This window comes from Leucopleurus acutus, assembly GCF_964270905.1.
Source record: "Leucopleurus acutus genome assembly, chromosome: 13".
Lineage (NCBI taxonomy): Eukaryota > Metazoa > Chordata > Mammalia > Artiodactyla > Delphinidae > Leucopleurus > Leucopleurus acutus.
This window is the reverse complement of record NC_139155.1, coordinates 43,308,148-43,335,456: the sequence shown is the minus strand read 5'-3', so window position 1 is coordinate 43,335,456 and position 27,309 is coordinate 43,308,148. Positions and strand designations below refer to the sequence as shown.

The following is a 27,309-nucleotide window of genomic DNA, read 5'->3' as shown; positions in this document are numbered from 1 at the left end:
TTTGATGCTTAAAATCTAGTGTGTGATTTCAGCAGCTTTCATCAACAATGGTGATAAGGTTGGGTTGAGTTCCCTGATGTGAAATGCTTCAGCTGTCACTGAGGAATATGAACCCAGGGTTCACGCTACATATTTCTTATCAAATGTTTTGAGCGTGGTCTTCAAAGGCATAAGGAACATTCAAGGAGATGTTAGAAAGGTGATGCTCGGCTGAAGGTAAAGTGAGATCACATGGTCATCAATTCCTTCTCTGGGCAGTTGGTCAATTTTGTACATTGTGTTCAGTCATTACTTATCACGCCATTTCTTGCTCTGTACCATTAGAGTGCTTCCTTTAATTTGCAGGTTGGTTTTCTAGATGCAAGTTTATGTGTTCTTGGTTCCATGACTTAACTCTCCACCCTCCCTGCAAGTAATATCCTCCTTGATGGCATGTGCGCATACGATACTGTTTTACCTCTAGCTTAAACCAAACTGATAATAACAATCAAGTACTCATCTTATGATAGACCCTTCCTTAGATTCAAGCAAAACACTACAGCTCCAACTGTTCAACCATGTAAGCATCTCTACGTACCTGGCACACTTCAAGGTACTGTGAAGAGTGCAAAGATAAATAATGCATTAAATAATTAAATAACTGCAATGTCATTTTTAAGAGCTAAAATAAAGTAGCAGATACATGTAAAGGCCACGTATACGCAAGTGCCAGACATGGTTTCAATAAAGTGCTATGAAACTTACAAGAAGAAGAAGGGCTTCCAACAGTCGGGTTTAAGGTGAGAGGACTCAGAATGGCTTGAAGATCAGGTACCATTTATTCTAAGCACAAAAGACACTCACTTGTTCTTAAAGAAGGTACTAAGTATATGGAGAACCAGGAATATTTTGATCTACTAAAAGTAATGCTTTGCAAAGGGACAGTTCATTATAGTTTACAAAGCTTCTATAGTCAATGTATTTAATATTCACAAACATTCTTATTTTAAAAACTTGGGAACTGAGAAAGAATAAAGGCACTTTTTGAGGTTACAGAGCTGATAATGTAAATTGCAGAGGCAAACACCAGAATCTACAACTTCTGACTCCAAGTCTAAGACCCATTCCACCCCACACAGCTGCCTCAGCGTCTGCACACCTGAAAGAGCAATTCTAAATGCAATTCTAAATCCTAAGCTGTGTGGGTTTTATCACAGGTTCATCTGAGTTTGGGGGACTTTGCATCTTACTCATTCAGATCAATTAAACTGAGTCAAGAATCACTTGAGAAACCGAAACCATTCAAAAGCTGCCAGCTGGAGTGATCTCTTCCTTGAATTAGGTCTCACGTAGCTAAAGCAATATCATGCTAGATATCCCGCCCACCCTACAGGCAGTCAAACTGGAATCATTTGATTAAAGCCAATGGTTGGAAGTTAGATCCAGTGATTTGGAAATGATTCCAAGAGTGAAGAGACTTAAAAAGACAATGGCACATACCTGGCTCTTCAAACCAATTTATACCTACTTTGTCTGTACAGTGATCAATAGATTTTTGTCAAGACTTCATATGGCCACTCCAGAGCAAGAACTACCATAATCGCCACTGTGCAGCCACACACAGATTGCCAGGAACCTGACTTCCAGGAACCTTACTTGCTAACAGGGGGTTTGCATGTACTTAGTTGAAAAAAAAATCTGGACGGTGATCTTAAGAAAACTGTCTCATCACACCTCATCATGTTCAGACAACTGACTGAATTAAAAGTATGGTATGAACTCTTCAGGATATCCCAAAATAGATTTCTGGAGGAAATCTGTAAATAAGATCCTCCATGTAAAGGTAGGAGGACCCTTTTAAGTATTAAAACAAATCTATACAGAACATTTAACATGTTTTCACACGCCAACAAAGAAACACTTGTCTTGTGGAATAATAGACATGTTGACATCTCAAGGCTTATCTATCTTCATTCAGATCAAGTGAAGGTCTTTACAAGGGAAACAAGAATGTGTTCTGGATGCCGCTCTGTACTACTGTGTAAAACTTACATTTTCCACTTGGTTATTTCTAGTGTATTAGAGAACATTATTGATTTTATAACCTAACCTTGTATCTGACCACTAAATTCTGATATTAATCATAATCTTTGGTTCAGTTGGTTTACTGGGATTTTGTAAGACAATCATGGTATTTTTCTCTTCCTTTCCAATGCTTGAAATCTCATTTCCTTTTTTGTCTTACTACATCAACTACACAGTAACAGCAGCACAGAACATTTATACAGTACTTAGGATATGCCAGATGCTCTTCTAAGCATCAGTTCTAAGCTCATTTCAGCCTCAAAACAAGTATATATAGGTATTATTTTCCCCATTTTATAAGTGATGAAATTGAGGCACAGAAAAGTTAGGCAACATACAGAAACGATCACATAGCCCCTAAGAAGCTGAGCCAGATCAATGAACTTCCTCTCTACATTGTCATTTTGGTAGAGTACGAACTCTAGTTGGGGAGAAAAATTCAAGTTGTTAGGCCACTGCTATGGACTGAATGTGTCTCCCCTCCCCAATTTATACATTGAAATCCTAAGCCTGTGTGATGGTATTAGGAGGTGGGGCGTCTGGGAGGCGCTTAGGTCATGAAGGGGGACCATCATGAATGAGATTAGTGCTCTCATAAGACAGACCCCACAGAGGTCTTTAGCCCCTTCCACCATGAGTGGACACAGCAAGAAGTCAGCTGCCTGCAAACCCAGAAGCGGGCTTCCCCAGAACCCAACCATGCTAGCATGATGACCTTGGACTTTTCCATTTCCACAACTGTGAGAAGTAAATTTCTGCTGCTTATAAGCCACCCAGTGTGTGATACTTTGTTATAGTGACCCGAATGGACTGAGACAGCCACAGAAGAGAAGAGGTGAAAGGAGGAACCCTCATCGTGTTCCTAACTCTATACTGTTGTGGTTTTTGCCATAAGGCAGGAGGCAATGACCTTGAGTCTGGCGGGAACCACAGAGCTGACCCAAGGTGGCTCCTCCCACCTCAATGTCGTTCAAGGTCTAGAGTGCCCAGCTGGTCAAGCATGAAGACAGCAGACGGAGATGACTGGACACCAGCAGCACTAGTGACATCATCTCTCTACACAGCAACATGCTCTACAGTCATCACATAGAAACACACCAGAACCAAACATCAAAGAGAATATAGTCTCCTAATGGTTCCTGCAACAGGTAAAATGCATCACCTCATCTTCCTTCCACTACCTCACAAAAAAGACACACTCGCTATGAAACACTGTGCATATATGTGTGTGTTCAGGAGAGCGGGGCCGAGGTGAAGTGAAGTGATCTATGCCAGGAATTCTGTAGTTCAGTTTAAGTGCCTTTATTTTTTACGTTTCCCTACTTGTCTGCCCTGTTAATCCAGACATGGGGTTGTTGCTCCAAAGGACTGCTCTTTGCCCAGCTCGTTTACACCTTGGGAACACAAAGAAGGCCTTTCCGCAGGGAGGAGGAACAAAATGCCCTCGAATTTGTGAGCTTTGCCTGCTAGATGAGCAGAAGAATATTACCAGCCAGCGCATACTGGCTGACAAGAGGGCGCCAGGTAAAGGAAAGGTGGAAAAACAGACCGAATAATTACAGCCCCAATCGAAATGCTTCCTCACCCTTGAGATAATAACCTTCTCTTCATGATTCACCCGGCCTGCCCCTGAGAGACTCGAGAGCAGCCCTGGGAGCAATGGGCTGTATTATTTGCTGCTTCCGCCTTATTTACGCTAGTCACCAAGGGCTGTCCCCACCTGCTACCGAAGGGTTACCTCTAAAACCCAAATATAAAATCATGGGAGTGAGCTCATGCTGACAAGGTGCAACCCAAACCCAGAAGGCCCATCAGAACTTTGGGATCTGGCCCCCGTGGCAGGCAGGGAGGCTGCAGGCGGAGTGGGTAGGCTTCGCGGTTGCATGGCTCTGGGTTTCAATCTTGACTTCTCCTACCTGTTGACGGTAGGACCTTGGCTAAGATCCCAAAGCCTTGGGTTCTTCGTCTGGAAGGGGACAGTTTCTACCATGAAATGAAATCATGGCTCTGTGTGATACAGGCCTGGCCCCCACTCAGTAGGTGCTCCCGGCTACTCACTGTTGCAGGTCCTATGTGCTACCACTCCCTCCGCTGCACTCCTCCCTCCACCCTCTGTGCCCACTGCCCAGCATCTCCAGTGTGTTCCATTATTCAATCAACGTCTGAATAGATCCGCAGACCCGCAGCAGCACTGCTTCAATGCAGCCTCTCCTTGGTAGATTTGGACTCCCTATTCAGTTACCTGAACTTTGTGAAAATGGGAAAGGAGAAGATAGAACAATAAAAGAGAAATGATGCTACACTTCTATTGGGGGGCGGTGGGGGGCAGATCTTGACCCACACAGATACAACACGTAAAATTCTCAATTTCAACAGCATCTGAAGAACCATATTTTATGTAGATACATACTACAATCTGAAGTAGGGAAACCAGGTTTTATAATGTTGTTTTTTAAAATCTGTTTATTCTAGGCATTTACAGATAGATACACCTTTTTTTTTTTTAATATATATATATATAAAGGGAGAAGATAAAGGGAGAAGGAAGGGGCCAGGGTAGTCCTGGAGGATAAACAAAGCTTTGCAACGAAAGGGGATTGCTCCTTTGCTGCCCCCTGAATTTTTCTGCCATGACACACATGGTTGCTGTCAGTCTCAGGCAGTGTGTGCAGAATGTGATGTCTGTTCACAAACTGTTTAACATGTTTTTTTCAGTCTGGGCAACAGCTTGTTATGTTTTAGAAATCAACTCTGATACTTTTTTCTAGACAATGTCTGTCTGGCAGCCTCTGTGCAAAATGAGATTGTTTGATAACACAGCATAAAATATTTTTTGATAACACAGCATAATAATGACATTATTATTGTTATCTGGGATTCTCCATCTCGGCACCACCGACATCTCTGTAGTGGCGGCTGTCCTGGGCATTATAGGATGGTCAGCAGCATCCTTGGTTTCTACTCACCGGGTCACAATAGCCCCCCATCCCTCGTTGCAACAGCCAAAAACGTCTCTCGATATTGCCAAATGTGCTGGGGAAGGGGAGGTGGGTACAGACTCTCAACTTGGTTGACCAACTTGCTTGCTCAAACGTGGTTGAAAACCACTGGTCTATGTTACAGAAAACAAACATTATTTTTCTTAAAGAAAGTAACAGAGTTATTAAGAATTGTGACAGACTCCATAACAGATGTTTTGATCTTAACGAGTCAACCTACAAAACACACATGTTCTTCTTCACAGAGGAATGTCTTTATCATAAGCACTGAAAATATACGACTGGACTATTTCATTCAGTTCATCAAACTTTCCTAGTTTGACACACAGAACAAAGAATTCCTACTGGATGTAGGAAATAAGTAAATGCCAGATATAGGCAAAACTGTTAAATCTTTATGGTATCAATCTTTTAGTCCTTGAGATTTTTGTATATATTTTTTTCCCCTCCTATCACCTGACACCTTACTCCAAACACACTTTTTCTGTGGAACTCCTATCTCTGATGTACCTGGCAGGCTCAAGAACTAAAAGGATAAGCACATTCTTGCCAATCAAGAAGTCTAAGTACCTGAGATGATGTGAAACTTCTACTGGAAGGCCCTGAGTGTCCCAACAAGATCACAAAAGCATTTTAAAAGAAATCTGAATCTTCACTTTCCTACTCTACTTCTTTCTAGGAAGAACTTGACATTTATTTTGTTGACAACATTTATTTTAAGGGCAAAGAATGTTTTAGCAAAAAAGAAGATGGCAGAAATAAATGAAAGCCATTAGGAAAAAGAGTCCACGAGCTAAGGCCTATGCCTGGGAGGTTAAAAACAAAAGTCTGTTTCCTTAAAAACTGGACCAAAAAAAAAAAAATTCTCAGAATTACCTTTCTCTCCTTTTTCCTTGTCCCCTGCATCTAGATATCAACTTTTACCTCATCAGCACTTCCCCCAGCCTAGGTCAGGTCTTCATTATCTTTCATCAGGTTATTTCAACAACTTCCTATCCGGTTTCTCTGATTTCTCATCGTCTATTCTGGATCAGTGTGGGAGGTGGTGGCCTCCTGTAATCTTTTTGAGACACAGATTAGGAGGGATGCCCACAAGACACAGAGATTACTGTTCCCATAATTCATCCTAGAATTTGAATCTCTTTACATTTGTTCCAAGCTGGGTTTCGAAACTCATTTCCTAAATAATCCTTCCCCCTCTAACCCACTAACCATTTAAATTATCTTTCACTATTGCCCATAATCCAAACCTTTCCTTAATCTGGCACTTGGTCTAGACTCCCTTTCCTGCCATGGTCACCTGAGGACCCTCACCTCCCACTCCCAGACAGAACTGCTCTCTCCTTATTCAACAGTTTGCACTTCTGTCAGAGCATCATGATCATTTCTCTTACTATCCATGGAGGGGCTTAGAGCTACACTTGCCTGCTTCAAGGGAAAAGGAAACCAGACTGTTCTCCAGGCATTCTCAGGCATCTTTGTAAACCGACTGAAAAAAATGTTCATTCTTTAAAGATGACTCAGGTTCAGTTCGCTCAAAAATATTTAGTGAGCTCTTAAACTATCCAAGCCTGTTCCAGATTCTGTGAGAGACAGGACTGTCCTCAAGGAGCCTTTAGTAGGGAGGAGAATAAAAGTAAGACATAAACACTCTTGAGCACAAAGTATTATAGGGATTCTAAACAGGAAGGACCTTATCTATACACACGTTGTGGAAAATTGAGAAAAGCTTCTTGAGGGGAGGTGGTGTATGAGGTAGGGTCTCGTAGCTGGGGGGTGACTGATGTGCGAGCCATCCAAGGACTAGAAGCAGCACAGAGTGAGGCAAGGTGGGTGGGGCCCATCTGGGGAACAACGAACAGGCCAGTGGGGCTGGCGCCCCGAGAGGTGTGTACCGGAGAGCATGCTCTTATAGTTGAATGGATGTCAGGTCTCAGAAGGGCCCTGATTAGACGACAGTCTGCACCCACCTGGAGGACGCCTCTGACACGTCCCGGCCAGTGGTAAAGTAACAGCTCTAGTTGAGAAAAAATAACCTGACTGATGGGGGCTGGGAAGGAGGCACTCGGGTCTTCAGAGACCCAGTGAAAGCAGGTTGGAAAGGGGGAGCAGCTTTGGCAGGGACAGTGGGGATGGCATCAGCAAGACTTGGCACACAATTACTTACAGGGGCAAAGAGGAAAGGGCATGAGGTGATGGAGGGCTGAAATTCCCTCCCTGGGTGACTGGCTTCATTACTACAAGTAAGGAAGCTGGGGTGATGAAATGGTGTGAAGGGCTGTATGCAAAGACACAGCTGCCACTGAGTATGAAGCTCATGGGATGCAAATGACATGAGGGGAGACATGGACTATTTCAAACACTGATGCGCCCCCTGCATTTCATTTACCTACAACGATTTTTAACGTCTAGAAGATAAAAGCTTTGTGTTTCTTGCTGGTCTCACGCTCACTCACTGGCTTGACTCACTCTTAGGGACAAACCCCATGATGTTCTGTAAACCAGTCCTAACAGGTTGGAGGCCTTGGTAATGTATACCTTCCGGAAAAGCACACATGCGAGTTCTGAATCATCTATGCTCTTGCCCTAAATGTCACAAAAGTTCGCATGGTACACGTGGTCTGTCGTTTTCCTGTGGACAAGTCCTCCTGACAACTACCCAGCTGGGTAAGCGGTTTAACAGAAGACCAGCACACGACTGCCCTGGAGGGTGAGTCATAAAGGTAAGCGATTCCAATTCTAAGAAACGGAGGGAAGTGACTTCAGGAAGATTTACCGGCATTGAGATCAGTTTTGAAACACAGAAGTCTGTTTTCCGCAAAGAAGAAAAAAAAAAAGCAATCCCTAAAAGCTGAAAGGGAACTTTTTAAAAGGTCACACCACCTCTCGGAGGTACAAATCCAACATGGAAATCAAATTACGAAGTGAGATGAACCCATCCCCACCCATGTTTTAAACACCCCATTAACAGTGTGGTTACAGGCAGCTTGTTCAAACTTTCCACCTGATGTTAATCACATTTATCTCATAGGTTAAATCAGACTCAAGTTGGAGGTACCCCTTTCAAGTACCAACTTTCCATTCAGTACTAACAGAGAAGTAGAAAAAAAAAATTAGAAAACAGCAGCCTTCGAGTTTTGAACCCCAAACACCATCCCTGTTTTTGTACCAGAGTTTTTTGTTTTATGTTTTGGATCCTAGACTTTCTGTTGTAGATGCAGTGTGTGATTTTCAAGGATTCTGAGAGTAAACAGGCCAAAATGTGAAAACAGCAATCGACGGATTCTCAAATTTTTATAAACGTTGTTTTACCAGCATTTATAGATCAAGAAAAGCCACACAGGCGCAGTGGTTAAGAATCCGCCTGCCAAGGCAGGGGACACGGGTTCGAGCCCTGGTCCAGGAAGATCCCACATGCCGTGAAGCAACTATGCCCGTGTGCCAGAACTACTGAGCCTGTGCTCTAGAGCCCACGTGCCGCAACTACTGAAGCCCGCGCGCCTAGAGCCCATGATCCACAACAAGAGAAGCCACTGCCATAAGCCTGCGCACCGCAACAAAGAGTAGCCCCCGCTCGCCACAACTAGAGAAAGCCTGAGTGGAGCAACGAAGACCCAACACAGCCATACATACATACATACATACATAAAATTTTTTAAATGTTTACAAAAAAAGAAAAGCCACAGTGTGACACCAAATAACTTTCCCTGTATTTACTCATATTCCCCCTTTCCATTTCTCCCATAAAGCTCTTATTTTAAGGAGAAACTAATAAAAAAGAATTTCCTTTCTTTCCAAATCCTACACACACACACCTTCTTCCTCCTTTCTACTTAAATCACTACCACCAACTGGGTAAGCCCCTGGGAACCGGCCAGGCTGGAAGCAGTCAAGTCTCCACAGGTAGCTGCTAAACTGGGATGGCTGCACCATGTGGTGAAAACAGAATCATTTCTTTCTGAGTTCACCTTTCACTGGGCTATTTCCACACTTGACACTGGAACAGAACAACTTACTAAGACTACAAGTAGGATTCAAGGATTGAGGCAGAAGTGGTTTTGGTAAGAATACCACTGAAGAGTTATACACGACAATTAACTTTGCTGTTGGTTGCTGTCAGAGTCAATTTTTTTCCTTATTACAAAATTTTTCAAAACATACAGAAAATGAATACTGTACCATCTACCCGTCACCTAGACTGAACAACTTTAACAGCCCGCCCAATATTTGTCTATGTTGATCTGTTTGTTTTTGAAGTATTTTATAAATGATAATCATATTCCCCTCCCCTAAGTAATTCAGTATGTCTCTAAAAAATAAGGATGTTTTCCTTCAAAACTGTAATACTAGTATCATACCTAACAATACTTAACAAAATCAAGATAATTCCCTAGAATCATCTCCTCATGAATATCATTCATATTCAAATTTCCTTGGGGTATTATTCTTAAGCATTTAGAAGTGAAACTAGAAAACGATACCGAAGGCTGGTGACAGTCCTCCAGTCATTCTTCCATCAAAGGCAGATGCTTACATAAGTTCTTTACCCTTGTTTTGAGTTTAAACGTCTGGGTGAATATCCAAATGTGAAAGATACAATTCACCTGACCTCTGACCACAAACACTATGTTACAGTAGCTACACCAAATACATCATGAAACAAAGAAGTAGAGAGGGAGAGGGTAACAATGTCCCTGGTGGAAAACAATGGCAGAGACAATTTCCCAGATACCAGGCTATTACATTACTTAATTAGTTCCCCCCTTTTCTCTTCTAAATTTTTTTTTTTTTTTTTAATTTATTTTTGCGGTACGCGAGCCTCTCACTGTTGTGGCCTCTCCAGTTGCGGAGCACAGGCTCCGGACATGCAGGCTCAGCGGCCATGGCTCACGGGCCCAGCCGCTCCGCTGCATGTGGGATCTTCCCGGACCGGGGCACGAACCCGTGTCCCCCGCATCGGCAGGCGGACGCCCAACCACTGCGCCACCAGGGAAGCCCCCCTTTTCTCTTCTGAGTCATCCCCCCAGCTGAGAAAGATGCTTCCGACTCCATTATTCTTAAAAAATGAATATTAGAAGCCTTTCACTCCTATGTCGTCACCCTTAGCTTTTCTTTACTACACTGGCACACATAGTTGATCTGTGTTGCTGTCTCACCTTCCACTCATTTTTAATCCCCTGGTGAAGTCTAATTTTCCTGCCATTTATTCACCGAGCCTGTCCTTTTGAATATCACCAACTTCCTAAGTCGCACTTAAAAGACCTTCTCCCCCGGCCTCCAGACTTGGATAGGAAGGCCCCCAGGTTCCCACAGCATCCTCTCGATCTCCCACAGGCTCTCCTGGAAGCTCTTCTGTCTTTGCTCCTTCCTGTAATTTACTTAGAAATGGGAATGTCACCTGTACGCAGATGACTTATGAATCTGGAAAAGGTCAAGAGAAATACATGTTTCCTTAGTTTTCCCCTAGAGTCAGATTACAAGTGGGGAGCTGTGCGTGAAAGGAAAGAAAAGCAAAAGCTTTACTCAATTTACTAGCAAATTCTAACAGATCTCTCTTCTCTGTGACGGTCAGAATATCTTCCTTGTGCGAAGTGCCTTCTAGCACTTTCCAGAGAATTGTGGTGAGGAAATCAGGTTCTGGAGCCGCATATCCTGGGTTCAAATCACACCTATTACTGTGTAACATTACAAGATCCTTAACATCTTTGAACCTCGGTTTGCACTTGTGCACAAATGCAGATAATAATAGAACCCGCCTCATGGGTTTGTTGTCAAAGCTGCATGAAGAAATACAAGTAAAATGCTGAGTTAACAAGAGAACACTAAACACTACATAAATCTGAGTTATTGCTATCTGTGACCTAAAGATTCAATTATGAAAAATGGTTATTTCTTAGATAGCTAATATTTATTACTGGCAAAACTGGTTGGGATAATGCTCCTCGGCATACTACATTGGTCCTGAGGACTTTTTAAAAGACCATTTGGTTACTTTCCATTTTATCACGTAAGCTTTATCCCATGTAACAGAGAAAGTACACAAGATGTTCTACAAAAGTAGTCACTTTTGTAAACAGATGATTCACACTAATTAAACTCACAACCCAGGAGAATAAAATTAGCTTGTTTCAACGCTTCCCTTTGTTCAGTAATTACAATTCAAGGTTATGTTAGAATACCACATTACTATAATTTTGCCCGAGAGACAGACATTGCACATCCTACATTTTTAAAAACAGGTACTGCTGATATAAATGCAGGTGCTTGCTGAGAAGGGCCTTGCAGATTTCATAAGCAATTCTAACCAACCTTGGGCTCCACTGTTACCTACTTCTGTACATACTGTAGCGAGGAGGGCAGTACTGAGATCATTTTAGCTTGTTAAAGATTCACCAGATTTGCAGGAGGATGAGAATTTAAAAATAGAAGCCAAACATGGCTGGAGTTTATCTCAGATGCTTACATTCAAGTAGCAATCTGTTCGGTGATGATGACACCAAGCACGCCATCAAATGATTTATATTTTCATAAACCCAGTCGGAATTCCACTACTTCCCCAAGTGGTGGATCACGGGTACAGACACCTCCCATTCTGATTCATTTGATTTCTCAGAGCTGTGTCTCTAGAGAGAGCTTTTTCTGGTTTTCACGACGGGGTTGATAACGAGGAGGTAACATTATTTAGTACTCATCTCGTGACAGGGACAGTGTTGAGTCACTTACACAAGTCAGATCTCAGAAAATCTTCACGACATTTTCTAAGGTAAAACTTCATTTTATAGTTTGGAAACTTGGAGCTTAAAAGGGCAAATAAAATTCCAGAGGCAACGGCGTATCCAGCTTTTTGTGGAGCCTGAAGTTTATATTAGTTTTAAAGGACAAAATGTCAAATTGTGAATACCAAATTGGGTTTAAGGCCCCAGAAGGGCTCAGCGTAAACCCTGAGACACATGCTTTAGTGTAAGCAATATGTGTGAGCTTGACCACTCTGAGCTGCAGAGACACAAGGAATTTGATGAATAGAAATGCGAATTGTAAAATGGAAATTATTCATCTTTACAAACTGTTGGCTATAATTAAGTTGCATTAGGTTCCCTTTTCTAATTTTTAAAAATAGATTTTTTTTTTTTTTTTTTTTTGGTTTAACAAGTCAGGAAGCGTGCAGGGTAAGTTAGCAGTGTCTGATGGAGTGCCAGGCAGGAATTTAGATGGTCTGAATACACAGAATGCAGAAAAATTCCACATTCTGTGTTGTACATTCCTTAGGAAATCTTTGCCCTTCGGTAGCAACAAGAAGTTAGAGTTTAGATTAAACTGATCTCTGATACCTTTTGACTAAAAGTTGTCTGAAAGCTGCAATCATTTTTCTAAACACTATGCCAATTTTTCTTGAGTGGTTTCCCTGCTGTTAGCAAAATATGTGATGCTGATGCTGACTGAACACATTCTCTCTCTCGGAATCAACTGTTTGTTAACCAAGAAAATTCCTTTTATCCCAAATAAAAAACTTACTTTGTCAGAATAAGGGAAGTCTTTATTTTTTTTCTCAAAGCACATCTAATAATTTCAGAATTCAGAGTAAGGCGACTCTTATTACCACCACATCAGAGTATAATTCTGATAAGGGATTTCAAGTCATATTTCTCTTTTCTGAAAATTTTATGAAATTATTTCTTTTCACATGAGGAATTTCATGAAAATCTCTGATAAAAAATATGGGAAAGGCACTCTGTGATTTTCTAAAAATGCTGAGTTTCACAACTTTCCAGAATATATGTGAATAGAGCTGTGTACAACTGCCTTGGCGGTGCACTGCACAACTCCAAGGGACACCATTTACAGAGACCACAAAGTAAGGAGCGTTGCCTGGAATAGGACAGTGCAGTAGCCCTGATGAAAATGGTACACTAACTGAGAAGAATGGTTGCTACCTATAACAGAAAATAAGGAAAAGGCGGCATGTCATAAAGACAGATGGGCCAGCTTGTACCCAAATGGCAAAATATGAGACAATTTGAGCATCAAAATAAACAAGGACAGGAAGATATTTCGACCCCCTTCCTGAAGTAAGAATCCATAATTTCATGCTGATAATAAAAGGTAACTAACTGAACAATGGGACAGAAGGAACAGCTCTTCCTTACAGTAGAATGACAACACATATAAGGAGGAATGATGGAGTTAAGTTAGAAATGCACTGTTTTGCCACCTTCAAAGTAAAAATTGAATCAGACAGGAAACATCAATAGCTGCTCAACAAAAGGGGGGAGTTAGAGAAGGAATAAGATACCTACAGAATCTCAAAGAACCTTCTTTCAAATTTCCCAGTAACACAAAGCATGGTAATTATACAGCAGAGAAATCAGACAACACCTTAACCGAGTGATCAAAATCAATGTCACCAATAAGGGACAAAGGGACATCCCGTGTCTCTAGATGTGATTCCCTGAGGAGGACACAACCAGACCGAAGTGCATAATCTCAATCTAATCATGAACAGCCTGGGGAACCCAAATTGAGGGCTAGTCTATAAAATAACTTGCCTATATTCTTCAAAAATGTCATGGGGACTTCTCTGGTGGCGCAGTGGTTAAGAATCAGTCTGCCAATGCAGGGGACATGGGTTCAAGCCCTGGTCCGGAAGATCCCACATGCTGCACAGCAACTAAACCCACGTGCCACAACTACTGAGTATGAGCTCTACAGCCCGCAAGCCACAACCACTGAGCCCGTGTGCCACAACTACTGAAGCCCATGTGCTTAGAGCCTGTGCTCCACAAGACAAGCCACCGCAATGAGAAGCCCACGCACCACGACGAGGAGTAGCCCCCACTCAGCAACTAGAAAAAGCCCGCGCACAGCAACGAAGACCCAACGCAGCCAAAAAAAAAAAAAAAAGTCATAAAACACATAAGGAAGGAAGGATAAGGGGAAGGATAAGGAACTATCCCAGATTAAAGGAGACTAAAGAGACATGATAGGGAAATACAATAAGGGGTCCCAGACTAGGTGCTGTCCTAGAGCGAAAAAATATTATTGGGACAACTGACAAAACTGGAACATGGACCGCAGATTAAAGTATTAAATGTCCTGAATTTGCTAACAGTACTGTAGTTACATAAGAGGATACCCTTGTTCTTAGGAAATACATAATGAAGTCTAAGGGGGATGTGTGCTGTCTGCTCTCCAATGATTCGGGATAAATAAATAATATGGGTGTGTGTGTGTGTGTGTGTGTGTGTGTGTGTGTGTGTGTGTGTGTGTGTGTGTGTGTGTGTGTGCAGAGAAAGAGATGGAGGAAAAGAATACAACAAACATGGCAAATGATGGTAAAAATGGGTAAATAGTATAAAGGAATATATCATACGATTGCAGCCTCAAAGTAAAAAGTTTAAAACAACAACAAAAAAACCCAGCAGCCAAAACAACATTGAGGGGTATCAGTATTCAGCCTGCTTTAAGGAGCAGAAAAGTAATTCAACTTGTAATCTGTACTTCAAAATAAACAGTTAAATCTTTAGAAACATTTTACTGCTATCGCTACCATAATCACCACTATTAACACTATGGAGCACTTGGAATTAGTAAGCGCTCAGAAAGGTGCTTCACTTGCATTACCTCTTTTAATCTTCACAACTAGCTGAAGAGAAAGGCACTATAGTTATCCCCACTTAACAGATGAGGAAACTAAGATTCAGAGAGGTTTAGTAACTTGCCCAAATACAGACAGTAAGTGGCAGAACCAGGAATCCAACTAGGCTGATTACAAAGCTGGTAGATTTTATTACTATGTTAAACATATTTAATTATTATTTATTAATTTTCCTCAAAGAATGAGTGATGACTCTTAACCTATATGAAATTACAACAAATTAGTACAACATGCATGAATAAGGGTTTCTTCTACGAATTAAAATTAAAACACTAATAAACCAGAGACATATATGATATTTTTAGTCTCCACAATTTACTTTATACTCGCTTCCAAAGGCTGGACTTGATAATAAATTCTTTGAAATAAAATATCCCCTAGGATGCTCTTTGAAATAATCTTATCAAATGTCTCATAAACCATTGGTTACTTGTTATGGACTGAATGTTTACATCCTCCCCAAATCAGAGTAATTCAATGTAATGGAATTTGGAGGTGCGGCCTTCAGGAAATAATTAGGTCATGAGGGTGGAGTCCTCATGAATGAGATTAGTGCCCTTATAAGAACAGACTTGAGAAGGATGATTGTTCTCTCTAACTTGTGAGGACACAGCAAGAAAATGACCATCTGCAAACCAGAAAATTGGGCTCTCACCAGACACCGGATCTACTGGCACCTTGATCTTGGACTTCTCAAGAAATAAATTTCTTCTGTTTATGATCTATCCAGTCTATGGTATTTTGTTATAGCAGCTTGAACTAAGATAGTTCTATTTCAAGTTTTTCTTCCTTTAATATATTTTCTTTCTTTTCATGTAAAGTGGTACAGTCTTAGTGTTCATGTTTCCTTTTAGTCTTGGGACCTCAATTTCACTTTAAAAAAAATAGTATCATTTGCAATACACGCCCTGGGGTCTCCCAATTAAGTGTACTATCATTTTCCCTGCAGATAAAGAGTAAGCTGTTGAACATACCATATCTTTTATCCCAGTGGAAGGTGAATGTCTATTTTAAAAAATGTTCAGAACAATAACACATTTGCAAATATTTGCAGGTGTTTAGGGAAATCTGATCATCTGACACTGTGAATGCCCATTCCAGAACAAAGGATTCCCAGCCTTGGCTGCATAATTTAACTACATACAAGAGGAGCTATTAAAATCCTAATGCTCAGCCCACACTCAAAACCAATTACCAGAACCCTGGACATGGGAACTGGGCATCAGCCATTTTGAAAGCTTCCCAGGTGATTCCAATGTACAGCCAAGTTTGAGATCCCTAGGTGAAGCATCTGCAGCCATAAAGAACTGTACCTTTTGTGTATAGATCCTAAGGACTCACAGAGGTTTTTAGAATTGGTCTCACTTGTTAAGGAGTGTACAGTGCAGCTGGCAAGTGAAGATGTGTGTGCTTGTAGGAAAAGGTAACTGAACGAAGCCCGAGGATGTGTGCTAAATGAATGTGATACACGGTAAGTACATCGAAGACCACATGGGGAGAGTCGGGGGTACCTGCCCCCTCCTGATGCAATGACAGGCTCTGATAAAAGCATGGCCAAGGGAGGCAACGCCGGCCGGGGAATGGTGTAAATGGAAAAGTACTCAGGATATCCAGGACACAGTGAGGTGACTAATCTAGCTAGAGTGGAAGGCTCACTCTTCAGAGTAGAAGAGGTAAGTTTGGAGAAGTGGACTAGAACCAGCCCCTGTGAGGGCTCTGAGCAATAAGTCAAAGAGACTGGTGGCATACGGAGTCTCTAAAGAGACCTGAGTAACCGATCAAATGACAGCATGCATTTGGGACGAACAATGTCATGGAGCAATGGATTTGGGGGAAAGACTACAACTCAATCTACTAAAAGAAGAACACAGCAGATTAGGGAAAATCATATATGTGAATCACAATCTTACACCTTCCTTCTCGGTTTTCCACAAGGGACAGAATTTTGGTTCTGCTAAAACTAGCATGGATCTCATCTGTTGTGGGACCACTGGCAGGAGACACTGGGCAGGTGGAGGGTCTGTCTCATTCTCTGACCCTTTGGCCTGGCTCCCAATCTCACAGTCGTAATACTTTCTGTAGCTACATGTTCCTCCTTTTTCTATGAAGTCTACTCCTACATCTGGGCAAGAGAATTCCAGGACAGGGTTTCAGGCAAGAGAAATTCTTTCTTATAATTTTTCTGGAATAAGAAGGATTTTGAGAAATTTAGTGATCTCTAGGTCATATCTAGCAATGAAGACTCCTAGGAATAAAAGGGGGACCAAACCATTCATTCATCCAAAAAATATTTACTGAACACACACCATGTGCTGCTGTTCTAGACAGTGGGGATATAGCAAGGTCTCTTTTCCAAACAGACAACTCTCTGGGCAATGTAGAGGAGTCACTCAAAAACATGACGGCAGTCTAGGGCTATACAATTTATAGCTAATCAATTACAGTGTCCTGCTAGAGACTTTTGAAAAATTAACAATAGTAGAGAAAAAGTCAAGATCCTTCACGTAATGAACTATAAGCACCAGAAGAAAGTATAGGAAATATATATACAGAACGTTTTTTAAAAACTGCATTTGTAAGCCGCCACTATTGAAAGTGGATTTAAGCTACTAGATGTATCATAAACTCCTAGAACAGTGCTGGTATTTAGAAAGCCCTTAATAAAAATTAGTTAAATGACATTGTTACACTGAATGGAGTTCCAACTGAGGCAAGAAGGTAGTTATTATCCTGATTCAACTAAGCAGTGAGGTCACCTCTGCCTGTATTCTAAACGCTTCCTTGCAAAGAGGGACATGTTCAGGTATCTGACCTTTCAATCCAATACTTTTAAAACCAGACCACAATGCTTGTTTGTGAAATGGTATCTTGTGAAACCATGACATCAAAGTCATTCACAAATCGTGCTCAGGTTTATTCAGAGATACTGGTGTTCAGAGGCTGGTTACGCATATGGACTGTCATTCCAGAGATGATCTTTGTGTTTGTACCATTTTCATTTTATAAATATCTAATAAGAATGTGTGCTTAAGAATTCATGCTTAACTACATGCATTAATTAGAAATGCCTATGACAAAATGAATCTGAGCTTTCACTGATAAAATAACCAAAGTGTTTCATTCATCTTTTTCTAAGTCATTATACCCTCTAGTTTATAGACAATTCCTATTTTCTCACTGTGGAGGAGAAAATTAGCATATTCAAGTACCCTTCATTAGCCGTTTCTTGTCTCTTGAAAGGAGCTTTACCTGCATAATGTACCGGAATCTCTATCTTTGGCCCAATGACATAGTGCCCCTCCTCCAAGCTATGGGCAGTGATGGTGGTCCACTGACGGCACGAATGAATCAGAAGGTAGTCATTTTCCCGCAGCCCTTCTATGCATTCTCCTAGAAAATAAATTTTATATGAGAAACTTAGAATTAGCGTCTGTTTACTCCATTCTCTGCAATAAAATTTTGTTAGTTAAAACTTCACTAATGGAGAAGTTGATAGTTCATCCCAAGATGAGAAAAAGTTCACTTTTGAGTTACCAATAAAAAAAGGCATTTCATACCAAGTTGACAACTCTACACAGGGTTCCATAAAAATGTTTCCCACTTATGTGCAAAGAGATTTTCAAATACCTCATTCTATCTTAATGATTGTATTTCAATGATAATAAAACAAACATTTATTAAGTGCCAACAGTAAATTGGACACTAATTAAATGCTTTGCATATATTATTTCAATGTAATACAGTAACATTATGAGGTAGGTATTGTTCCTTCTTTACAGGTAAGAAAAATTAAGGTTCAGAATGTTAAGTGTAGTCTAAGCTCACAGATTTAATAAGCAGAAAAGTGCAGATTCAGGACTATGTCAAGAAGATTCCAAAGCTATGTTCTTTTTTGGTCACGCCTTGCGGCTTGCGGGATCCTAGTTCCCCAACCAGGGATGGAACCCGGGTCCTCAGCAGTGAAAGTGCAGAGTCCCAACCACTGGACTGCCAGGGAATTCCCCCAAAGCTTATGCTCTTAATCACTACAACATACCTACCAAAAATATATAATAAATTTATCTCTCTGTTGAAACAGTACTTGAGATTAAATGCCTGTACCTCCTTTCAAATTTTATATGTTTTAGTATGGTACTGGTACAAAAACGGACACATAGATCAATGGAACAGAACAGAAAGCCCAGAAATAAACCCATGCACTTATGGTCAATTAATCTACAACAAAGGAGGCAAGAATATACAATACAGAAAAGACAGTCTCTACAACAAGTGTTGCTGGGAAAACTGGACAGCTACATGTAAAAGAATAAAATTAGAACATTCTCTAACACCATATATGAAAACAAACTCAAAATGGATTAGAGACCTAAACGTAAGACCATATACTCTAAAATTCCTAGAGAAAAACACAGGCAGAATACCTTTGACATAAATTGCAGCAATATTATTTTGGATCCGTTTCCTAGACTAATGGAAATAAAAGCAAAAATAAACAAATGGGACTTAATCAAACTCAAAAGCTTTTACACAGGGTCTCCCTGGTGGTGCGGTGGTTGAGAGTCTGCCTGCCGATGCAGGGGACAGGGGTTCGCGCCCCGGTCCGGGAAGATCCCACATGCCGCGGAGCGGCTGGGCCCGTAAGCCATGGCCGCTGGGCCTGCGCGTCCGGAGCCTGTGCTCCGCAATGGAAGAGGCCACAGCAGTGAGAGGCCCGCGTACGGCCAAAAAAAAAAAAAGCTTTTACACAGCAAAGGAAGCCATAAAGAAAAGGAAAAGACAACCTACAGAATAGGAAAAAATATTCAAAAAAAATGTGACTGACAAGGGATTAATTTCAAAAATATACAAACAGCTCACATAGCTCAACATCAAAAAAACAAACAACCCAATAAAAAAATGGGCAGAAGATCAAAATAGACATTTCTCCAAAGAAGACGTACAGATGGTCAACAGGCACATGAAAAGATGCTCAACATCACTAATTATTAGAGAAATGCAAATCAAAACTACAATGAAGTATCACCTCACACCAATCAGAATGGCCGTCATGAAATAGTCTACAAATAATAAATGCTGGAGAGGGTGTGGAGAAAAGGGAGCCCTCCTACACCGTTGGTGGGAATGTAAACTGATACAGCCACTATGGAGAACAGTATGGAGCTTACTTTAAAAACTGAAAATAGAGTTACCATATGATCCAGCAATCCCATTGCTGGGCCTGTAACAGGAAATGATGAAAACTCTAATTTGAAAAGACACACGCACCCCAATGTTCACAGCAGCACTGTTTACAATAGCCAAGACATAGAAGCAACCTAAATGTCCATCGACAGAGGAATGGATAAAGAAGATGTGGTCCATATATACGATGGAACATTACTGAGCCATAAAAAAGAATGAAATAATGCCATTTGCAGCAACATGGATGGACCTAGAGGTTATCATACTGAGTGAAGTAAGTCAGAGAAAGACAAATATCGTATGATATCACTCACACGTGGAATCTAAAAATATGATACAAATGAACTTATTTCCAAAACAGAAAGAGACTCACAGACATAGAAAACAAACTTATGGTTACCAAAGGGGAAAGGTGAGGGGGAGGGATAAATTAGGAGTCTGGGATCAACAGATACACACTGCTATATATAAAATAGAAAAACAGCACAGGGAACAATATTCAACATCTTGTAATAACCTATAATGGAAAAGAATGTGAAAAAGAATATATATGTAACTGAATACATGTAACTGTTAACTACATATACATGTAATATATACTCATATGTAATTGTAACTACACCTGAAACTAACACAACGTTGTAAATCAACTATACTTCAATAAAAAAAATAAAATGTTATGTTTTGCCAGTTCTCTCTGGCCTACCAAATTTCCCTATCAACTGAAAATAATAAAGCTTTATAGCATACACATGAAATTATTTTTTTCATTTTAATATTTTCTAAAGTAACTTTTCAGCTTTTGAGCCAATAACAAACTATTTCAAAAGAGAAATCCATTCCCTGAAACTTAAAAAATGTTCCCTTTTTTTTCCTTAGATGCTGAAATAATCCATCCCATTAATCCTGGTTTAGTAATTTTAAATGCTAAAAAACCAAACAAACAAACAAACAACAACTTGAAAAGACTAATTCCTTTATACAGAAAACAATATGCTTTCCTTATTTCTGACATTTATTATATCTCAATAATTAAAAGAATTATTATTGATTTCACTGTGTGTTCTGAAATGGCATTTATAGACTTCTCAAAAATTCTTAAAAGTATCAGTACTTTTTCAATAAATAAAGTAGAGGAGGCTGTAACGATCAACTTGGTTACCACAGCCATAAATTTTGGGAGGATCAGGTTTCATAAAGACACCACCAGGGGATCACTGGTACTCATGAGCCCTTTGCATCCTCTCTTTGTATGTAAAATCTTTAAAAAGTAAAACAAACAGGTTATTATTTCAGGCTAATAGGAAGCTGTATATCAACACGATTGTCTGACTTAACCATAATAACTTGTAGCAGGTTTTTTTTTGGTTATGATTCCCCTTTAACTTGGAAAAGTGGCAAAGATTGCTAGACATCCAGTAATACCTCACTCACTCCTTGTCCTCAGTAACAGTCCTCTTATATTAGCTGGCACATGGCTGCCCAGAATACAGACTACTGTTCCCAGGCCCCGTAACAAGTAGGTGTAACACAGTAACTAGGTTATAGCCAATGGGATGTAGTGCAAGTAGTATATGTAACTTCCAAGATATATATATAGATTAAAAATCTTTAATATACCAGAAAATCAACTGATTGTAGTTTATAATTCAATGCTTTTAGTATATTCACAGAGCTGTGCAATCATCACTACTGTTGAATTACAGAACATTTCTATCACCCCAAAAGAAACCTCAAACCCATTAACAATTATTCCCTACTCCCCACCTCAGGCTTAGGCAACCACTAATCTACTTTCTGTATCTATAAATTTGCCTATTTTGAAAATTTCATATGAATGGAGATATAAAATACTTGAGCTTTTCTGTCTGCCTTCTTTCATTTAGCATGTTTTCAAGGTTCATCTCTGTTGTAGCATGCATCAGTACATCATTTTAATGGCCAAATATTTGATTATATGGATATACTATGTTTTATTTGTCCAATCATCAGAGGATGGACAGTTGGACTGTTTACAATCTTGGCAGTTATTGAATACTGCTGATATGAACATCAGTATACAAATTTTTGTATGGACATATGTTTTCATTTCTCTCAAATACATACCTGGGGTAGAACTGCTGGGTCATATGGTAACTCTATATTTAACTTTCTGAGAACCCCCTGTTTTTTTCCAAATTGGCTACACCATTTTACATTTCCACTAGCAATGAATGAGAGTTCCAGGGACTCCACATACTCCAACACTTGCTATTATCCATCTTTTAAATTATAGGCATTTTAGTGGGTGTGAAGTGTGTCTCACTGTGGTTTTGACTTGTATTTACCTAATGATTAGTGATGTTGAGCGTCTTTTCATGTGCTTGTTGGCCATTCGTGTATCTTTTTTGGAGGAATGTTTATTCAAATCCTTTGCCCAATTTTAAATTTGGTTGCTTGTCTTTAATGCCTAGTTGTAAGAGTCTTTATTTTATTTTATTTTATTTTTAACATTCTGGATACAAGTTCCTTATCAGACATACGATTTGAAAACATTTTCTCACATTACATGAACTATACTTTCACTCTGTTGATAGTGTCCTTTGAACCACAAAATTTTTTAATTTTGATGAAGTCAAATTTATTTTTAATTTTGTGCTTTGCTTGTCATATTTGATAAATTTCTGCATAACCCATGCATCATGAAGATTTAAAATATTTTATAAAACATTTTATAGTTTTTAGCTCTTATATTTAGGTTTACGATCCATTTTGAATTAACTTTTCTGCATGCTGTAAGTAGGGGTCCAACTTTGTTTTTTCATGTGGCTATTCAGTTATCCAAGCACCAGTTGATAAGACTACTCTTTCTTCATTGAACTGTCTTGCCTCCCTGTCAAAAGCCAATTGACCATAAATGTAAGGGTTTATTTCTGGTTTCCCAATACTGTTCCATTGCCCTATACATCTATCTTTATGCTAGAACCACACTGTCTTAATTACTGTAGCTCTGTAATAAGTTTTGAAATTGGGAAATGTGAGTCTTCCAACTTTGTTCAAGACTACTGTGGTTTTTCTGGGTCCCTTGCATTTCCATATGAATTTTAGAATCGGCTTACCAGTTCTTGTCTCAAAAGCTAGGATTGTGATAGGGATTGTGTTCAATCTATAGATCAATTTGGGGAGAACTGTCTGTCATCTTAACAGTATTAATGTTTCTGATCCATGAACATGGGATGTCTTCCCGTTTATTTAAATCTTTATTTCAATGATGTTTTGTAGTTTTTAGTGTGCAAGTCTTACACTGTTTTTGTTAAATTTATTCCTACGTATTTTATTCTTTTGATGGTATTGCAAATAGAATTATTTTAAAATTTCATTTTTGGAGTGTTCATTGCCAGTATAGAGAAACAACTGATTTTTGCTTACTGATATTATATCTTGAAATCTTGCTGAACTTGTTAGTTCTAATAGTTTCTTTTGTAGATTCCTTAGGATTTTCTATATACAAGTTCATGTCATCTGTAAATAGATACAGTTATACTTTTTCCTTTCCAACTGGATGCCATTTTTCCCCCTCTTTTCTTGCCTAATACCTCTGGCTAGAATCTCCAGTACCACACTGAACTTAAGTGGCAACCAAGACGTATCTTTGGAGGGAATGTGCCTTTCTTTTCCCTCTTTATTCTTCCTGATGGATGAAATATGGAGGTGATTATCAGAACTGGAATGGTAGCGACTATCTCAGACCTTGAAGGAAAACTTAGGGTTGAAATTGAGTGCATGACATAGCAACTGAAAAACAACAACAACAAAAACAGGCCCCTGTCACCTTGGGCAACACCCCAACCTGAACTTTTGGTCTTTGGGTCTCTGTGACTTGCAGCCAAACTCAAGCCTAAAATGATACAGGAGTATTAGAATAAATTAAGAATTGTGGTGCCTACATTATACAATCAAAATATGTAAACTAGTTTCAAAACAGAAAATAATTTTTGTTTTTCATCTTTAAGAAACCGATTGTATTAAAGATGCCTATCTAAGGATGTACTGTCTAAGCCTACCTCCCGGTTGTAAAATCTGAACAACGGCTGGTATCTAATGATTTTTTACTTCAAAATAATCCCCCAGAGTTTACAGGAAACAGCATTCATCAATATTATGCTTTTGATAATTTCTTTCAACCTTCCTAACTGGTTTGTGGGTACAGAGACTGTATTACTTTTACTAACTCAAGTTTACTTCATAAAGACCAGCACATTACTCAAAAATTGCTAAAAATATTGTCACACATTGATAAGAACTCTTTACTTGTACCTAATTACAGATAAAAGTTAAATGTTAACTTACATTTGGATAGTTAAATTCACGAATTATGAGCTTTGGCTCTAGGTTATCTATGAATCTAAGTCAGGGGTATGGCTCTAAATGGGGTAATGTCAAGTATTCCTAAATGCAGAGAGAAAAATAGTAAGTGTTCTTATATTAATGGCAAAAAGAAATCTTGAGAAAAACAGTGAAACAGCTTTCCTAGAATTTCCTAGAATTTACCATCAACAGAAGAATTTAATGTCAAGTACCTCAGTGATACCACATGCTGAGTGCCAGAGGAAGGAAGTCACTCCACAGCCTGTGGGTGAAGCGTCCATTTGACCATTACTAAGAATCAAGACCCAGTAGCTAAACTTCAACTCCTCCCCTTGTATCTCACTTTGGCCATGAACCTGCAGCACAGAAATTCTAGTGTAACCCATGATTAAGAGGTCCCTGTTTTCTGAAAATGGGTAGGAATGTCAAAGAAAGCAACTGAAGCCCCCAGGATATTTTTATTCTTGTAAAATATTCTGATTAAGTGAAGCCAAATATCTGCTGTCATGGCATGCTGACTAACCTAAAAGTGATGCCTAGTTCTTCTATTGACTAAAAGTATCTAAAGTTTAGAAAGATGAAACAAATGCTAAGAACTATTAAATCTGCACCTATCTTTACTTTGAGTGCACAGACATGAAACAACCAGGAACCCTGTCACCTCAACCAGATCTTCAACTCTTCAGGCCCAACATCATTTCTATTTCTCCTCTGGTTTGCATTCCACAAGACCACCGGGTGTAGAACAGCTATATAATAAGTGCTTTCTGAATGAACAATCTTGGGTAGAAATGAGTGAGCATTCACATTAAATAGGTCTAAGTATAAATTAAGCACTAAGGTCTTATTCAATATTTAAGCCCCTCGAGGAAAGCAGAGTATTTAGAAAGGCTGTTTTTTCAAGTATCTCCTACTGATCTCTTCCCACCCTAAACAAACATCCACAAATCTACACTAAGATCCCTTCTTTAGATGAATACTCTGTTCAAAGGCCCAAAAACTGTGACCTTGGGTTCTAAGCAAGTGAAAGAGTTTTTACATTTTACGGTTTACTGTGAAATCCCAACAAGAAGAGAAAGAAATAGAGATGAATTTAGACAAAACACTAAATGGTAAGGGAATCAAAGAACTTCATGGTGAAATCTAAGCAAAAAGGAATGTATAAAACAAAAGAGAAAGATGTTTAAAAAAGAGAGAGAGAGATTAAGGATATATTATTACCTCTTTTCAAATGAACCCTGGGACAAAGGACTCCCTTTTCAACAGTAGATTTACCAGGAATAATAGACTTCTGCTGTAGGAAACAGAAGTATGCCTACTTAAGTCAAACCTGAAATTTTATGCTCTGAAATACTGCACTGTACCTAATATTTAAAAGATAAGAATTCTACGTCAAGTGATTTTTAGAAAAACAGGTGAGCAATTGTAGTATCAGTATTTCTACAAACATTGACAATATACTAAATCTCTTAGTACAGTGCCTGGCACATACCATGGAATCACATTTCTGGCAGGCGAGGGAGGGGGCTCAGATTCTCATAGGAAAATTACACTTTGCCAATCCATTAAAAGACAGAATATAGACATTCCTCTCTCCATAAGTCTGATAGAGCCCGTGTGTCCTCCAGTGTTGGACAGTGAACATAAGATGATGCATTTGGTTGGTGCAACATGTGTTATTTATCACATGGTGCGAGGCAATGTTATACCATAAAATCACGCAGAGACCAAGCATCGAAACATGCAGGCATCATCCCAGCCTCCTCCAGACACCAAGCTCTGAAAAGGGAGGGCAGGCAAAGGCCAAATCACCAGGCACATTCCTAGGATCCCTCCTCCTTGCCCTGCCCCCAGCTCTTCGCTTCCACTAATTCAAATGAATGTATGATGATTCCACATGTTAGGTGGAAGGCAGTTTGGGATCTCAATAGGCTAAGAGCTGGAGCCAGACTTAGGTTTGAATTGAGATTCTAATATTTATTAACTATATGACTCTGGAAAATTATTTAACATCTTTGAGCCTCAGAATTCTCACATTTAAAATGATGGTGATAATACTGTAAGGAAGTTGGGATGAGTGGATGAGGATAAACGTGAAGGATCAGGATAGTACTGTATAGATAGAAAGCTCGTGAAAAATATGACTTTGACTTATTTCCTTCCTCAATTAGTTCCCTTTCTCTTACCAGCTGGACTCAGGTACACAACAGTTTCTTTCTCCAATGAGAAAATGCTCTGATAATTAATGTGCAATGATTTGCACTGTATGCTTCACATCAACTATTAAAATAAAGGGATGATTTTCACCAGGTGTAAATGTCATGTTAAATCCAACAATTTGGGACTTCCCTGGTGGCGCACTGGTTAAGAATCTGCCTGCCAATGCAGGGGACATAGGTTCGATCCCCGGTTCAGGAAGATCCCACATGCCGCAGGGCAACTAAGCCCATGCGCCACAACTACTGAGCCTGTGCTCTAGAGCCGCAAGCCACAACTACTGAGCCTGCGTGCCACAACTACTGAAGTCCACTCTCCTAGAGCCCGTGCTCCACAACAAGAGAAGCCACCACAATGAGAAGCTCATACACCGCAACGAAGAGTAGCCCCTGCTCGCTGCAACTAGAGAAAGCCTGTGCGCAGCAACAAAGACCCAACGCAGCCAAAAACAAAATTTTAAATAAATAAATAAATACACTTTTTTTAAAAAGAACATAAATTATAAAAAAAAAATCCAACAATTTTATTTCAAGAGGATAAACTGAGCCATGAGTCAAACTTATAGGATTTTCACTGTCATTTTTAGTTTCAAATGTGGTTTAGAGTCCCTTGAGCTTTATTATGTGACAAATAAAATATAAAGTACTGAAGAATCAAACTAAAAAAAATGATTCACTGCTATAGAAGTTACATGAAAAGATACAATCTTAGTAAAATATTTAATTATATATGACAGTTTTTAGAATTTTTCTCCCATTAAGTCGCTTTCCAAAAATCCTGCATGGCCTTCAAAAGAAATCCAAACAAGATTTTGAAAAAAAGAAACAAAGACTCGCACATATGCCATTG

At 39.6% G+C, this 27,309-nt stretch overlaps 1 protein-coding gene and 1 long non-coding RNA gene across 2 annotated transcripts in view; both read right to left on the bottom strand.

Annotated features, from left to right (window-relative positions):
• LOC309970932 overlaps positions 1-27,309 on the bottom strand; it is a 371,169-nt gene that overhangs the window by 255,442 nt on the left and 88,418 nt on the right. The window lies entirely within an intron of this gene.
• Positions 1-27,309, bottom strand: part of GAREM1 (GRB2 associated regulator of MAPK1 subtype 1) — a 216,774-nt gene that overhangs the window by 130,928 nt on the left and 58,537 nt on the right. Inside the window, exon 2 of the mRNA XM_082853645.1 lies at positions 17,965-18,105. Within this exon, the coding sequence (XP_082709771.1) occupies positions 17,965-18,105 (141 nt within the window). The remainder of the gene's footprint in view (positions 1-17,964; positions 18,106-27,309) is intronic.